We start from the raw sequence: 15888 nt of genomic DNA, 5'->3' as shown, positions 1-15888 counted from the left end.
TAGTTAAATAAAATGTTAAACCAAAAATGACTTGATCGTTTCAGCCTTGCAGTTCTTTTATGCTTGTTTTGCTTCTCGAATCAAATTAATCTTTCAATTTGATGTGTTTGTAATGTCTTTAAAGGCCTAAAAAGAATTCTGACTCATCAAAATTTGGAGAAAAAGAAAAAAATCATAATTCCGACTTTAATCTCAGAATTCAGGCTGTTCAATTTTTATTCACATTTGGTCCTAATTCTCCATAGTTTTTTTTATTATTGTTATTATTATTATTATTATTAATAATAATAATAATAATAATAATAATAACAATAATAATAAAAAAAACTTAATAATAATAATAAATCAACCCATATTTATTTTTAATTACATTACCTTTTTTGTTAGCGATAGTTTCTTAATATTTGAACATAAAAAAGAACAAAAGCAACTAACGGATTATTGCATTTAACATGAAACTTTATGGGGTGAAATTTACAAGCCTTAATTTTGATGGCGAAAAGTACTTCCGGGGCGGGCTCTGCCTTTGATTGACACGTCTCCTGCACAATCCGAATCTAGCTGGCGTTGGTTTGGAGTAGCGAGCAGAGCGAAAATGGCGTAGGGCGGAGGAGACGAGGAGACCTTCTTCTCCTCTCTGCGGTGGGTAGGAGGAGAAGGAGGTGGAGAGAAGGAGGGGGACCCGGGGAGCCGTCGGTTTTACGGTTTACCGTTTAACTAAATGTGTCGCGCACCCTCGCGTGCCCTCTTTACAGAACAAACCCAGCGTGTGTCCAGTTTGGCAGAGCTTAAGGAGGAAGAGCCTCCTCTTCCTCCTCCTCCTGGCTTTTGTTTACCATTACCACAGCCGAAACATCTCTGCAGCATTTCGGACCAGCAGCAAGGTCAGTGCTTTCTACTCACCAGCTTTTAAAATAACATTGAAACTACATTTATCATGAGCTGTTTCACTTATTTAGCTTATATACAGTATTATACTGTTGAATCTATCTATCTATCTATCTATCTATCTATCTATCTACTGTTGGAGCGTGTGCTGATATCTGATAATGCATTTCAAAAGCCAAAAAAATTGTTAATTAGTTGTATTAGTTAATTCATTAATCAATAAAAAAATTGACAGCAAAGGTTTTCTGACAAATAATCTTACGTTACTGAATTTTTTTTAAGCAAACTGTTCTTCCTTGCTCAAAGTAAATCACACTGGGCATTTTCAGTGATTTTCTGACATTTTTACAGCTACAAACAATAGCCAGATGTCAACATAACATCACATCCCATAGTCTCGTCTCTCTGCTGATCTGCCTTGCAGACAGCATCTTTCTTTTGTAGAATTTAATTAGAAAATGATATGGCAATAATGTGTGTATTCTAATTGAATTTAAGGCTGGCTGTTCCAGTTGTCATGAAACCAGATGAAGCCCAGACTGGAGGAACATCAGCTCCAGCTCCATCTACAGGTGACTCGCACCACAACCCACATCTGTGGAGGTAAAGAATGAACAGTCAGTGACAAGATGACCTCTTTTGGGGTTTGGGGACACTGGCGTCCTCCTTCCTGCTGTGTCTGGGACGTCGGTCCTCTCTCCTCCACAGCATCTCCACCCTCTTGTCCTGGCCTGTTTCTGCAGCACGGTCGTCACTGAGGACGTCTGCCAAGGTTTTGGGCCAGTCATATTTCCGTCACGCACACGCGACATCTACATGTAGTCTATAGCTGGCTTTAAAACACATGGAGTCTCATTATTTGTCTGAAAGTCTCCATGATTTGGGCATTTTCAGTCAGATTGGGGTTAAATTTTGTCTGTTATCAGGTTGCATGTAAATGTAGAAGCAAAATGGAACTTTGTATTGAGATCAAAGCCGTTTTAAAAATGAACAAATCAGCTGCTTCGCTTTTTTTCTTTTTCTGAAGACACAAGATACTGTAGCAAAGATCAACGCCTGTGATTAAATTAGACTCATGGGGTTTGTTTTCATCTTTTGCACTACCTCAGTGCCATGACAAGTCCAACCAGAGTGAAGCAGCACAGTAGTTTTCAATAGATTTGGTTTTAAGTGTTAATAAGTGAGGTCGCCGTCGGGTGAACATCGAAAAAAACCAAGAAACGACACAAGCACATGATGCACACGGTCACATACTTTTAGAAACACTTTAACTGTTGGCTCCTATGCATCTGTTCTAAAGGAAGGTCACGTGTTAGTATTTTTACTCATTTTGGGTTTGTAGTGCTCGGTTTCTGTCAGATCTGCAGGTTTATTCACACACTGCAAGTAGAGACATGACTGGTGATAGATTTCCCATAGATACTCGAGTCCAGAGATCCTACAAAAATGGCCTGTTTAGTGTTTAAACTTTGTCCTTTTTTACACAAGTTAAATCCAACATATGTTCTAAATGCATCATTTTCATGCCGTAGCGTTTTGGCCTGATTTTCACCTTCATTTGTCCATGTTTTATTGCTGTAAAAAAGATGTTGTTTTGAATCAGACTTAACCATTTTGATTCCATTTATTCCATGAACCGTGACAAATTAATCCAGACATTATGTAAACATTATGTCCGGAATTATAATGTTTTATAAGCATTTCACCCATGCTTTCCACACGTCAGTAGTGGGCAACACTTATCTGTGCCCGGGGAGCAATGTGGGGTTGGGTAGCCTTTGACCTGTCTCGGCTACAAGCCCAATTCCCTGCCCACAATTGTCCAGTGTGTCCAGTACATTGAGAGACACTCGTGCTGACATAGCACTTGATTTCTTTTCTCACATCTGAAAAAACCCTGATCTCACTTTTTTCGCATTTCTTTGTGATTTCTTTAAAATATAAATATAAAGATAGAAATATCAAATTTTTCCGGGATTTGTGCAATATTGGATCCTAACTGTCATGTTGTTGACCAAACTGTATATTGTATAAACAAGTGACAAGTTGTTTGAAAGCAACAAAATCACCAATGTCTTCCATTAAGATATGTATAGACTCATGTGCATAAGCTTATTTAGCGGGACTGGCGTTATAGTAGCCATGCATGACCAGTAGTGACGCTTGCTTTAAGAAGAATAGTGAAATCCATTTCTAGACTAAGGTGGAGCTCAAAACTGCGGCGGAAAAATGGTAGTGGCACATGCTGAGGTGCTTAATCTTTAAAAGGGGAACTAAACCTTGAAAATAATGCTGCGTTTCCATCAAACGGTATCATTCGGTTTGGAATGGTAAAGGTAGCGTGACCTTGAACGCAACACAACTTTTAAACGTTTCTTAGTGTTATTTAAAAATGCCCCGACTGCCATGGCATGTCTACGCCGGTCACAAGGGCGTGGCCTTTTTTTCTTTCTGTCGCCCAATTAGCTGACTGTTGTGGGTGGAGCCAGTCTAGCTCCACCCTGACTGTACCTAGCATTTTACTCTGGTAACCCAAGGGAAAGGTGCCAAAAAATTGAGCAGTAGGGGCTGGTTACCAAAAAAAAAAATTGGTTCCAAACTTGACTGTTCCACTTGATGGAAACAAATGCTGAAAATAGTGGTTTAGTTACACTTTAAATACAGCACATATAGATGCAGCTTTGTCCTAAAATCTTTCAGTAATGCAAGACACATTCTTTGTTCCATGTCTAGGTTTGGTAACTGAAATGCAACTTTAAGTATAACACAATCAGCATATGCAATTATTAAATGGATGGATTTTAGTCGTTTTACACAGGATTATATGCTCAGTGTAAGTTTGTCTTGCATGTTTTTAGGGTTCCTATCTTTAGAAAACCTCCTAAAATATATTCATGCACTCTTTAAATGTCGAAAGAATTAGGTTATCTTTAAGTGACGGCCAAATGGCTCATTGAAATAAGTCTCAGATGTGACAATGAAGGAAGACCTTGGTTCTGATTGGCCTGGACTTGATGGGGAGTGTTGGTCCCAGATTGAGGATCTCATCATGACATCATATTGTACATAATACCTCATAGTTTCTGGATTCAGAGCATCATATTTTTTAATCCATAAAATTGTATTTGATTAGAAGTTTTAGAAGCAATAACGTACAATAATGCATGAGTTTATTGCCAGGGTGTACATTTTAAGAGAATTCTGTAGCGTCACGTGGAGAAGGAACTCCTCCTCTTTCTCTTTTATGCTTACCGTAGCTCTCAATCCATATGTTAGTCACTTTTCTGAGCGAGGAAACAGCATCACTATTGAAGGTTTGGGATTATTCCTGCAGAGCTAGGTGAAATGCGAGTACTGTTGTAGCATAAAGGGATCACACTGACAAATTTAGATAAAAACATATATTTTTCAGAGGCTATTTTCCCTGTCTGGTATTTTTTTCAACATGACTAAAATAACCTAAACCAGTCAATACATGAGAGATGCTTTAAATTTTCAATTGTAGCATTTTACTTCCATAAACCAAACGACTCCTTTTAGGAAAGTAGATTTTCAGTAGCTGTAGCTGTAACATACTCACTGAATGAACTTGAAAAGCACTTTCTCTCCATGTACTGACGTCCATCATCATCATCATCATCATCATCATCGTCACCACCACCCTGTCTTGAATACTGTATACTTAAAAAAACCCTGTAATGCCCTTTGTGGGGATTTATAATCACAACTTATAAGCAAGTAGGCGACTAGCAACATGAATAATGTGGGTTTAAAAATATGCATGACTTAGCAGAATAATGAATGATTTGTATTGCATGCAATAAAACCAGCTTTGTAATGTGAATGGGTGTAATTAGGATATTGAAATATTCTGATCAGATGTCCTGTGATAAGGTGACAGAGTAGTTTTGATCATCAATTGTGGTTTTTACAGACTTAACATTGCCCAAAAAAACCAACAAATAATGGAGAGTATTTTAAGTGTTTTTCTTCTGTTAATTCTCTGCTGTGTCAAATATCACTATGGCAGCGCAACAACATGTTTGTTTCTGTGAAGAAAAAAAAAATGAAATATAAGTCTAGGTAAAAAGATAAATGACATTGCTTTGTTGATCAACTTTTCCACTGAGGGATGGACTGTGTAGAAACTATGCACTCGAGACAGAGGAAGTGTGCATGCTTATTATGTGTGAGCCTCTTGTCTGGTTTTGTATTAACTTTAAAAAAAAAAAAAATCTGTATCAGAAATTCAGCAATAAAATGCAGCATGGTGCCAATTGGATGGCGGGGTGTTGGCGTTTATTTAGTGTTCCTCCTTTTTTTTCCATAGTATTATCAGTTCAGACTGCATTCAGGAACTGCCTGGTAAAGGAGCAGCAGCAGCTATGACTGGAACTTGCAGGCAAGTAGACAGGCAGTTGTTTAGGAAGCACCCTATTTGCACTCATTTTATAGAAAAATCACATTAGTGTTTTCCGCCATAGTTTGAAGCAGTCGGGCTTTACTGAATGTCTGCTTCTTCTGCGACGCCTGCCCAACCGTGGCATAAAATGTGTCACTGTGCAGGGCAAAAAACAATATAATGATACTGAGAGCAAGAGAAGCACACTTTATTATTAAAGTTACAAACTATAGATTTAATCAATACATTTTTTTTTTTTTTTTAAATTCTGATGTAGATCCACTTTTGACAAACTGCTTGTGTGAAATAGTACAGTGTCAACATGTACTTCTTTTCACATGACAAACAAAATAGATTATTAACATTAATGTGTCTTTACAGACACTGCACTGATTCCTGCATGACACAAAAAACATACACAATCAACTCTCACTACAGCCCAAAGGAGACAACATGATGACAAGTCCACATCACTTGATCCTGTTATCTGTCCGATGAACTGTTCACGCTGCTGTTATCCAGTCTCCTCTTCATTTGTGTCATCTGCTCCAAATGTGCTGTAAACTGCTTCCTCACCTGCCACAGAATGACAATCAAATATCAAAACAAAGCATAGTTGTAGATACAGGAATTAATCGATGTCATCTGAACAAATATGATGAGATGTCGCCTCACCATGTTCATACTTGGTCCGAGTGGCTTCACGTCAAATGAGAGTGAAGACACTTTCACTACTGATTGGCTACCAAGGATGTAGCTGCATAAAACAGAAAAATAATGTTTTAATATTTCATATTATCGGCATCTATACAATGAAAGAAAGGAAATGTAACAACACTCAAATGGCTCTTGTTTATTTTAGCCTCTCCAGACAGACGGCAGTAAACCTGTACACAAACGTCAATATGCTTGTGTGCTCAGCAGAAGCGGCAGAGCTTACCAAGTGATGTTTGCTTTGTTGAGGAGAAAGAGGGAGCGGATCGCGGCCAGACGAGATGGAGCCGAGTGAATTACTATGCCCACAGCAGAGTCACAGCCACTGCATTTTAGAGAACTGTAGATGCTGAAATCAAACAAATCCATCTTTCAATTGTAGGTTACTGAAGAACCTGTGTGGTTGACTGAGAAGACTTAGAAATCTGTGTGCTTTGTTCAAAAATTCATTCTGCAATGAAAAGTAAAACATTGCTGCCTCTCCCACTCACCATTTCGCTATTTCCCCTTTATGTCCTAACTCCACTTCATTACTGATGACAACGTCATTGGTTGTTCCTGGAGGGAGACGAGGACATGTGGACACATCAGGTACAAGAAAAAAAAACAATCAAACTAAATTAAAGTATGTGAGCCCATGGAGGGTTGCCAGTTTGAATCCAGACAGGTGAATAGGCTGGAGGACCTAATCCCTATTGCTCCCCATTGATTGGATACTATAGGAGCCACATACTCCTAGTGACGGTCCCAAGCCCAAATAAATGGGAGGTAGAGGTGGGTAAAAATATTGTTTCGGTGATATATCGTTGTCCTTCCTCCTGCAAAATGATATTTTATAAGTCAGCAAATATTGATATTTTAAATAATAAATTAAGGGACTCTAAAATAAAGTTCCTGCCAGTTTCACTTGCCAGATGTTGCACCTTCAAGGCTCCTCGTGGCGGTTCTGCTCAAATGAATGAGGGATACTTGGGCAGAAGTTACCTGGCTGAAGAAGAGCGAGTTTACAGCGGGATAATGTTCCACGTTCAATACAAAGACTGTATGCACGTTGTTCTCTATGTTGTGACAAAGTAGAAAAATCCTGCACTTATATATTGATGATCACAGAATCGCTGTATCGGGATATTATTGGTATCGTGTATGAAGAAGCAGGTGATGGGCTCTGGGGAGAGGGAGAATGAGGACTGTTTCAGGTCCTAATCAAAAAAAAGAATTCCAGGGTAGTTTTTAGTCTCCATGAGGACAACTAGTCCTCACAAGGTCAGTATTTATGCAAGAAAAAAATCTCGAAGAGGTTACAAATACAAGTACAGAGACACCTCAGTGAGAGTTGGCGTGAACTTACTTAAACACACGATGGAGTCCAAACTATTCATCTCTCCACAGACGCCAGACGATTCTCCCAGGACCGTGTTGCACTGAGCGCAGAGAAGCAAACCGTCTCCTGCCGCTGATTCCACGGTTTCATCGCCGACACACTTCGGTAACACGCTGTTAACGAACTCCATGTTAAAATTGAAGTTTAGTTTACTAGCTGGATAAACCCGCCTCTGAATTTGAACACCGGATAAACAACAGCACAACTTCCTGTCGTTTTGTTTTTTTGTTGTTTTTTTTAGCTCTGCGCTATACTGCCACCACCTGGAGGAGTGTTAGACTTCATCAAATTATGTTAACGAACATTCGAGTTATGTACATAATATAACAGCATATAGTTATAAAAATATAACTGTGTTTGAACATGTTTTCTGTGACAATTTTCTGTTAGACCTTCAAAGACATTTTGCAAAAAAAATCACATCCAAAAAATCTGACCTATGACTGACATTCAAAGATCCAGCTGTTCCTCGCAGTAAACAATATATAATTAACTTGCTCATCATTATTGTATATACATAAAGATACATGTGCAAATTACATTGCCCATATATATAACACTTTTCTGATCAGGATATATACCTCAACACAATCCCAACAAATTATTTGTTGTTGTTTGATACCACTGTGTTTGTCCGCTTGTGATTAACAATAAAACTTTATTTAAAACAAAACAAAACAAAAAAACGGACAATAAATGCATCTACGCTCTGATTGGCTCGGGGGAACTTCCGGTCACTGCCAGGAGCCAATCAAACGACCCGAGGTGCTGTGTTTTGAACGTGTGGTTCGTTTTAACCGTTAGGCGCCGTCGCTGTTCGTGTCGGAGAGGAACTCGGTTGTGTGTGTGTGTGTGTTAGTTTTCTTACATAAAAAGTAACACAGCAGACATGGACGTGGACTTAATGAAATATGCAGAGCTGCAGAAACTCGCCAAGGAGCTCGGACTTAAAGCAAACTTGAAGGTAATGGAAGAAAACCACATCATTACATGCGCTTGTTTGTTTGGTTTGTTTGAAGCTAACGTGTGTTGTGTGAAAGCCATGCTAAGCTAACGTTTTCTGTTTGAAACCAGGCGGATAAACTCTTGAAACTGATCAAGCGGCATTATCAACGAGAGACAAACCAAGAGGAGCAACATGAGCAGGTAAATAACTCTCTCTAAGAGCCTGATGCGGTTTCGTTCCATTTGAATGGGAACGAAACAGCAACAAGGGTCTGCAGTCTTTAGTATTAAATTAGACATTTTGTCCCTTCTCCACATATAAAGTTTTATATGTAGATGTAGAACAACTGTTGACAGTTCATTACTGTTTTTACCTCTTGGAAATAGATATTGATAAATTATTTGGATTTTATATAGTGCATGCTTGAGAAAACCTGCTGGCATAATTATGTCGATCCAAAGTGGACAGTACAATGAATGTGTACTTCTTCGTGTGCAAACAACTTAATTTAAGTCACGATAAGTGCTGATTATAACATAAACCGCTGAATTGAAATGAAAATATCTTTAAATGACAAACCTCATACACATGAATGGAAAAATGTGACATAATTTGCCATAGAAGGAATAAAGTTGTGGACAGTAAGATTGTCTCTGGATATTTGAAATAAAAATTTTGAGGAAGAACAAATCAGTTGCATGTATCTGTAACACATAATCTGCACTAGCTATTAAATGTTTAAATGGTTTGTGTTACAAATTGCAATAAGTCCCATTGCAGGAATTAGACAGACAGATTCAGCTTTGAATAATGCCTTTGTTAAAAAAGATCATCTATATTTTCCAGGGTCAAGAGAAGGATGAAGCTGCTGTGCAGGAGGAGGGAAAAGCAGAAGAGGACAGTGCTGAGGAAAATACTGCTGAGGCAGTTCCCAGCACCGCTGTGTTTGTGAACACACGCCGAGGCAGAGGAAACGGTACCAAGAGAAAGATCTCTGATACCGAGTGTGACACCAAGTTAACAGTAACTGCCGTAGAGGTGCGACACAGAAAATAAACAACGTGACATTTAGCATAGTGCTTGTTGAGGTCAGGAGGATTTGAAAAATCAAAACATCTGTTGTTTCTTGAAGGATGTCACTGAGGTGGAAGCATCTGCTCCATCCCACGGAGCTCGAGGTGCAAAGAAGAGGAAAGTGTCTGCTGTCAAAGATTCTACGGATAATGAAACCGAGTCTCCGGAAGAACCACAGCAGCAGGAAGCCGATGTGAAGGATACAGGTACAGGTTCATATCATCAGAATCAGATCAGAATCAGAAGAGCTTTATTGCCAAGTATGATTTGCACATACAAGGAATTTGTTCTGGTGACATAGGTGCATGTTGGTTACTTGTAATTGTTCATGACCGTTTTTTCTGCTGTTAAATATTCCGTAATTTCATAGTAGTGATTAAAAAGTGTGTTTCTTATTGTTTTTCAAACAGCTGTAACCAAAGCTGGTAAAATTCCCCGTCACCAAGGCCTGCTGCAGAAGAAGAAGCAGTTGAAGCCTGTCACTCCAAGTAAGTTAAAGGTTTTATTTCAATACCCTCCAGTTATATCTTTAAGAGGTTACATTGTTTGCTTGCTTTAAATGTTTTTGGGTTTTTTTGTAAATCATGTGTCTTTTGTAGACTTCAAAAAACTCCACGAGGCACATTTTAACAAGATGGAGTCCATTGACTCTTATGTCCAGAGGAAGAGCAAGAAGATGGAGACCTGCAGAGCTTCAGCCAAAGAACTGAAGGTACGCGGAAGGTTCTGATAATCCCTAGGTTACTGAAATCTATAAATGGAAATGGTTATTCATAATGCTTGTTTTCTTTTTCCAGAAGCTTCCAGAAAAATCTAAACTCATTGGCAAATCTCAGGCGGTGAGTTTTATCATCTCTGTTAAACATTCAGACATTTTTTTCCAGGCTGCAGTGAGGTTGACAAATCTGTTCTTTCTGCAGAAGGCAAACCAGAGTCGCGCGTCCATGTTCAGTCCCATTTTGGCCAGTAAGAAACCAGCTGATGACGTACGCAGACACACTTTGCTCTCGGCCACTAAAGCTCCTGGGAAGGAAGACGCTCCGTTCAGACCGTCTGTCCTTTCCACGCGCAGGATCAACGTCCGGTGAGTTTCCATTTCTTCTGCAGGGCTTTGCTGTCTAGGAAACTTGCCTAGAGACTAGGCAACACATTTTTGCTGTTTATCATGAATGTTATAAAACATGACAATTCCCAAGCCCGACAATTCTTTCTGGATGTATCGATGGTGTAGTGCATATATTAGGATGCACGATATTGGACTTTTTGCTGATACTACATTTTAAAACCAATATTAGCCGATGCGGATATCATGCTGATAATATTGGGGAACCCTTGTGTATGTATCAGGGATTTAGGGATGCATGATGTCAGAGTTTTTGCCGATGTATAAGCTCATTTAGTGTTTTAATTCCACGTGTTGCTATTCATTTGATTTTATCTTTGGCATCTTTTTTTTTTTTTGTTACTTTTAGATTAAATTTGCCTCATCAGTATGTTTTATTGTGAACTATATCATTGACCTATCGTCCCATATCAGAACAAACACTTTTATTTTGAAATGCTGTGAAATGTCATCATGAATCTTCACGATAATACTTTTTTGGGGTATGTATATCCACTCTCCTGCACGTTTAAATTAACGTCTCTCTCTCACACACACACTCACTCACACTGATATGTGCAGGTTCTCAGAAGCCACTCATGACAATGAGTATAAGAGGTCGTTGGTGAAGACGCCTGCTCGTATGTCGCCCTGCGTGACCTCGAGTACTCCAAAAAAACAGACCGCAGCTGCAGCGAAGCCCGACAAACCCTCAACTTTCTCCGCCACAAAAACTCCAGGTACCTTTGGCTCAAGTCCTTGCAGGAAGTCTCAATCCAGATATGTATAGAGGGCATATAATTATTTTTTAGAAGTCATTTTAAAGTGTTTTCCCCTCTGAATTCCAAAGGGCCTTTTGTTTTCACCGGCAACACAAGCACTTCCACAACACCCGGAACACAGAAGACCAGCTTTGACCTGAAGGCGAGTCTGTCTCGTCCCCTCACCTACAAACCTCATACAGGTACAAATGACTTTCAGTTTCGATGTAAACAAACCGCAGTATTAGACAGACAAACCTTAATGGTGTTTTGTTTTGTGTTTTTGAAATCAAAGGTAAACTGAAGCCATTCGGTGATACTAAAGAAAACCCAACAGTGGCAGCAAACAAGTCCCTGATCGCTAACTCGCATCAGAAGAACTATAAACAGCATCAAGTCCAAACAAGGTGAGTCTGAATTTACAAACATTCATTATCTGATACCAATTTGTCTGCTATATAACGATCCTTGTTTACACTGTAAATATCAAGCACATATTGTAGTCTTAGTCAATTTTTCTATATTAAAAGGTTCAAATATTAATTGATTTGTCACATGCAAGTACAGCAGCAGTGAAAATTTACTTTAATTACAAAAAAATATCAGTATAAACATAGAATGTATATGTATATGGACAAATGCACAGTTTATTTTAGGGTTACTGGGGATGTTCTGCTTTAATGAGTTGTTTGAATTTTTTGACCGGATGGCTTGAGGGAAGACAAAGTGAAGTGCAGGTCCTGGTTATTGTCTCCGCCCCCCGCAGAACACAGAGTTGTTTTTATCCATTCACTGTTGTGAACATGTTTATTTATTACCTTTACTGTCTTCACTGCCGTCTGTGACACAGTAAAATGTCCCCAACGTGACACTAATAAATGGACCGTCTTTGTCTTGTCCCAGGGAGGACAGGAGGGAAAAGCACGCGGCCAACCGGAAGCAGAAAAAACAGAATATGCTCGGGGCGAGAAGAGGCCTCGTCATGATGTGAAAGTAATTATCCCAGTCGTTTGTACAGCCTGTCCCTTCTACTGTAAATATTTTATCGTCCACAGCTCAAAGACTCAATTTCTGCTCTTTTTTAGAACGTAGACAAGCCTCTTTTATTATCGTATCAGTGTTTTTAGATTTGACGCATGCAGGTGTTATTAACGTTTAATGACGCATTTCTATATTTTAATGCGTAGACGAGGGCTGCAACTGTCGCTCATTTTCCTCATTATTAACCACTTGTTTCTGAAACTTGGAAAAGACGATTTCCCGCAATTTTGGCAGTTTTAACAATTTGTTTATTTGGAGAAAGAAACTATAAAATATTCACATTGAAGAAGCTGAAAAATCAGATCTTGTTTTAATTATTGGGAAAAAAAGAAACTCAAACGGATAAATTAATTTATTTAATAAACCCCCAGTGTTGACGAGTAATGTCCTGCTTTACTGCTTTTCAAATGCAGTGTTCTTAATTTTTTTTACTGAAAGACCTGTATAGACGCAAAAGATTCTCAAAATAAATTTGTTTTTCAAATTGTAGTCAGTGTTTTAATATGTGATTTTCTGTCAGAATTTGAGAAAAGTTCTGTTTTCAGTGATATTTCTTAAATGGTACGTATTACATTAAAAAAAGGATGTAAGTATTCTTGGAACTTGCTCGTATGTGTCAAGAAAGAACCTATTTTGGAGCAGGTGCGATTAAGGGCATGGATACAGAAATTTTTTTCACTTCCTATAATGTTGTCTCCCGACCCAAATCAAAATCCTACACCATATAATTGGATATTAACAGACTAATTTAAAAAAGAAAGAAACATGACCAGTAGTTATTGACAGTGATGAAGGGTGGTGGAACATTTTTCAGAGAGTGCTACAGTTTAGGTCAAACTTAAGGATTCTTCTTGTTCATCTCGTAGGCAAACTCTTCAGTGTGAGCGTGATCTTTACAGACACCAATGAAATCGATCTCTAGCTGGAACGGACCATCTGTTTTATCTCCCAGGGTAAATCCAATAGTGTTGATCTGTAACAAATAGATACAAAGTCAGCAAAAAATATAGCAATGCAAATGCACATAGCGGCACATTTCAATGCGTCTGATTCTTGCTGTACCTTGTCCAGCCAGAGATAATACTGATCGTCTAGAATCCTCCCACGATTTGTGAGGAAGAACTTGGAGAAGGGTATCTGTGGAAAAAATGTAATTATATATACTTTCAAAAATATGTTTCAATCACTGACTGTAAAAGTGCAGCCTAGGTGTGCTGGCTGCAAAAACAACTCTGTTTGAATGGAAGTCTAGAGGAAAATGAGCTTTCAAATTGCCATGGAGTCATGCAAATTGCAAATCTCGAGTCTTGAAAACGGGATGTTTGTTTCACTGTTTTCACTCATGACATGATACCTTGACGTCTTGCCAGTAGGGTCCTCCTCTGGTGTGCAGGAAGTAGTTGTATATGTCGTCTTTACGGTAGGAGAAATAATTTTCGCCAGCGATGTTGATCATCCAAGGACGACCGTCACCTCGTACCCGCAGGTGCAGGCAGTTGAAGCTGGTCCAGTCGTGGTGCTTCTTCCTGTCAAATGAGGCCTGGGACAGGACAGAAGGACAGAAGGACAGGTGTTTTTGTCTGGTTACATTTAAAGGATTCCAGAACAGTTGAGACCTTGGATGTCAGGAAGTTCAGACTCTGGTTCTAAGACAGGCTTCAGCTGGAGGTTACAGGATTGTCGTAACACAATTAGCAAATGGCAAGGCTCCATATTGATTGTTGCATGTTACATGTGTCCGTTATTTAAAAACGTTATACATATTGGACACAAATCCTATTTTGCACCAGAGTTGCAAAATATATCAGAAAAATCCCAATTATGTTCTGTTCTTTTTTTAGCTTGGATCATTTACAGGGCCACACAGAGACAAACAACCACTCACTCTCACACTCACACCTACTCAATTTAGAGTGTCCAATTTGCTGAGCTTGGACATGAAGTGAAATTATTCCACAGAGTTCAAATCGAAACAACAGCAGATCACTGACCAGTAGTTGTTTTGAGCGCATGGTGCAGTAGCCACTGTAACGTGTCTCCCCGTCCCTCGGAGGAGTCGAGCTAAGGGTCCCGTACAGGAAACACGTGTTATTTTTTCCAAGCTTCAGGTAAACTTCACTTTGTCCTCCAATCTCACGGTCTGAGGACACAGTCCACTGCTCCAGGCTCTCTGGACCTCTGAACTCCCATATGACCCTGTTCTGCTCCAGTATGTGCACAGTGAGTGGTCTGCCCTCTGGACCGACAAAGCGCTCAAAACACTCTGTTTTCAGCAGCGTGAAGTGCTTCTTTATTCCCTCCAAACCCTTTGCGAAGTCAAACTTTATCTTTTCCCATGGAAACTTGTCCTCTTTGGGCTGTCCGGGACGCCGGTATTCACCCTGGAGCATGGATCTTTTGGACACAGTCATTACAGGAGTGATGGGCGGAAGGAGAAACAGCTGCTGTTGCTGTATGATGGAGCTCAGCAGCCTCGCTGAAGGAAGACGTGTGATCTTTGTCAGGGACATTTCAGCGTCGATCTGGACAATTCACTGCTGGCAGACATCACAGAGGAGAGTTAGCTTTATAAGCTGTGATTAATATGTAAATTCCTGACAGCTATTTCTGATAATAAAGCAGTATATGATATGATTTTCTTATTTTTTACTTGTTCACAGGTCAACAGTGTCTTGGTTCTTGCTTTGTTGTGTTTTGCGGGAGACTGAAATGACAGCTTGGTCAGAAACTTCCTAAAGAGGCCCAGTCCCACTAACTTGGTAACTTTGGCTTGACCTGGGTCATCTAAAATATCTTTTAAAACAGCTGGTGCATCATTTATGAAGTGATACATTTCATCAATTGTTTTAAGATTTAGTGTCTTGGCTGGACTCCTTACAGTCTCCAATTTCCTCTTAAAATATGTGAATGGTTGTGTGTTTATATAAGTTATTTGTTACAGTAAATAATTAAGGAAACGGCTGTTTTTGACTTGTTTCTAATTGTTACAATAAATCACATGTTTCAGAACAATAATGTGAACATTCGTTGGTTACAGTCTAGTTTGGGCAACAGCTTCATTTTAAGTTACTAATACTGTACAATGACTAGGATGTAGGGACATGTATTAGACAGGCGACATGTGATGCGTTCAAAGACAGTTTTCATCATCAAACGTTCCACTTACTCCGGTTATATTGTTCTCAGCTGCGCGGCTTTTCTTTCAGCGTCACTACAACATGGAGACAACTATTTATAGCGCTGTCGCAAACAACAAACTAATAATAAATAATCTGCTTCTGAACACAAATCCAAGGTTGTCCTCGCACAGGAAGCTTAGCTGAAACACCTGTGCTGCGTTCAGCAAACATTCACACACAGGCAGTTTCACAGTGAAGCTCGTGCTGAACAGTGGCGGCTGAACCGTTGTGGTTCTTGAACGCAGGTTTTGTGCACCGAGGTTTGCTGTCCGAACTGATGCACTTACATTAGATATATGGTTCCGCTTTATTTAAATGCCACCGTCGAGCTCTCTTTTTCTCTATTTGAACTAACATAAAAACGAGATGCACAAACTTAAAAATGTAATTGTGTTTCATT

General features: G+C 39.3%; 3 protein-coding genes and 1 long non-coding RNA gene across 6 annotated transcripts; 2 read left to right on the top strand and 2 right to left on the bottom strand.

Annotated features, from left to right (window-relative positions):
- Nucleotides 1-557: 557 nt before the first annotated feature.
- LOC122783291 lies at nucleotides 558-5170 on the top strand. The gene is made up of 2 exons (XR_006362025.1): nucleotides 558-884; nucleotides 1387-5170. It is a non-coding gene; the product is annotated as an uncharacterized LOC122783291 (long non-coding RNA).
- A 306-nt stretch (nucleotides 5171-5476) lies between these two features.
- On the bottom strand, nucleotides 5477-7577 carry oip5 (opa interacting protein 5). Its single transcript, XM_044047893.1, has 5 exons — nucleotides 7353-7577; nucleotides 6496-6562; nucleotides 6231-6353; nucleotides 5966-6047; nucleotides 5477-5866 (listed from the first exon to the last, which is right to left on the bottom strand). Exons 1-5 carry the CDS (start codon nucleotides 7513-7515, stop codon nucleotides 5774-5776), a joined length of 528 nt encoding a protein of 175 aa, XP_043903828.1. The 5' UTR covers nucleotides 7516-7577; the 3' UTR covers nucleotides 5477-5773.
- A 599-nt stretch (nucleotides 7578-8176) lies between these two features.
- nusap1 (nucleolar and spindle associated protein 1) lies at nucleotides 8177-12798 on the top strand. Of its 2 annotated transcripts, none has more exons than XM_044047473.1 (12): nucleotides 8177-8349; nucleotides 8460-8531; nucleotides 9178-9369; nucleotides 9464-9605; nucleotides 9816-9893; nucleotides 10005-10117; nucleotides 10203-10244; nucleotides 10326-10489; nucleotides 11090-11247; nucleotides 11358-11471; nucleotides 11564-11675; nucleotides 12172-12798. In XM_044047473.1, exons 1-12 carry the CDS (start codon nucleotides 8275-8277, stop codon nucleotides 12257-12259), a joined length of 1350 nt encoding a protein of 449 aa, XP_043903408.1. In that variant the 5' UTR covers nucleotides 8177-8274; the 3' UTR covers nucleotides 12260-12798. The 2 variants fall into 2 exon arrangements, with proteins under 2 accessions (XP_043903408.1, XP_043903407.1); XM_044047472.1 differs by having other exon boundaries at nucleotides 9464-9611.
- ndufaf1 (NADH:ubiquinone oxidoreductase complex assembly factor 1) lies at nucleotides 12653-15696 on the bottom strand. Of its 2 annotated transcripts, none has more exons than XM_044047474.1 (5): nucleotides 15476-15696; nucleotides 14301-14846; nucleotides 13664-13849; nucleotides 13372-13446; nucleotides 12653-13282 (listed from the first exon to the last, which is right to left on the bottom strand). In XM_044047474.1, the coding sequence occupies exons 2-5, from the start codon at nucleotides 14817-14819 to the stop codon at nucleotides 13148-13150; spliced, it is 915 nt and encodes a 304-aa protein (XP_043903409.1). In that variant the 5' UTR covers nucleotides 14820-14846; nucleotides 15476-15696; the 3' UTR covers nucleotides 12653-13147. The 2 variants fall into 2 exon arrangements, with proteins under 2 accessions (XP_043903409.1, XP_043903410.1); XM_044047475.1 differs by having other exon boundaries at nucleotides 14301-14843; nucleotides 15476-15694.
- Between the last annotated feature and the right edge of the window lie 192 nt (nucleotides 15697-15888).

This window comes from Solea senegalensis, linkage group LG16 (assembly GCF_019176455.1).
Source record: "Solea senegalensis isolate Sse05_10M linkage group LG16, IFAPA_SoseM_1, whole genome shotgun sequence".
Taxonomy (NCBI): Eukaryota; Metazoa; Chordata; class Actinopteri; order Pleuronectiformes; family Soleidae; genus Solea; species Solea senegalensis.
Note: the sequence above shows the minus strand (reverse complement) of the source record. Positions and strands in the feature narration are given on the sequence as shown.

Coding starts and splice junctions, on each gene's coding strand:
- ndufaf1 (XM_044047474.1), bottom strand. CDS start 14,819: ATGTCCCTGACAAAGATCACACGTCTTCCTTCAGCGAGGCTGCTGAGC. Junction 13,447..13,663: donor CCTACTGGCAAGACGTCAAG/GTATCATGTCAT, acceptor TTTTTTCCACAG/ATACCCTTCTCCAAGTTCTT. Junction 13,283..13,371: donor ATTATCTCTGGCTGGACAAG/GTACAGCAAGAA, acceptor TATTTGTTACAG/ATCAACACTATTGGATTTAC.
- oip5 (XM_044047893.1), bottom strand. CDS start 7,515: ATGGAGTTCGTTAACAGCGTGTTACCGAAGTGTGTCGGCGATGAAACC. Junction 6,563..7,352: donor GGACTCCATCGTGTGTTTAA/GTAAGTTCACGC, acceptor GTCTCCCTCCAG/GAACAACCAATGACGTTGTC. Junction 6,354..6,495: donor AAAGGGGAAATAGCGAAATG/GTGAGTGGGAGA, acceptor GTTTGATTTCAG/CATCTACAGTTCTCTAAAAT.
- nusap1 (XM_044047472.1), top strand. CDS start 8,275: ATGGACGTGGACTTAATGAAATATGCAGAGCTGCAGAAACTCGCCAAG. Junction 10,490..11,089: donor ACGCGCAGGATCAACGTCCG/GTGAGTTTCCAT, acceptor TGATATGTGCAG/GTTCTCAGAAGCCACTCATG. Junction 11,248..11,357: donor CTCCGCCACAAAAACTCCAG/GTACCTTTGGCT, acceptor TGAATTCCAAAG/GGCCTTTTGTTTTCACCGGC.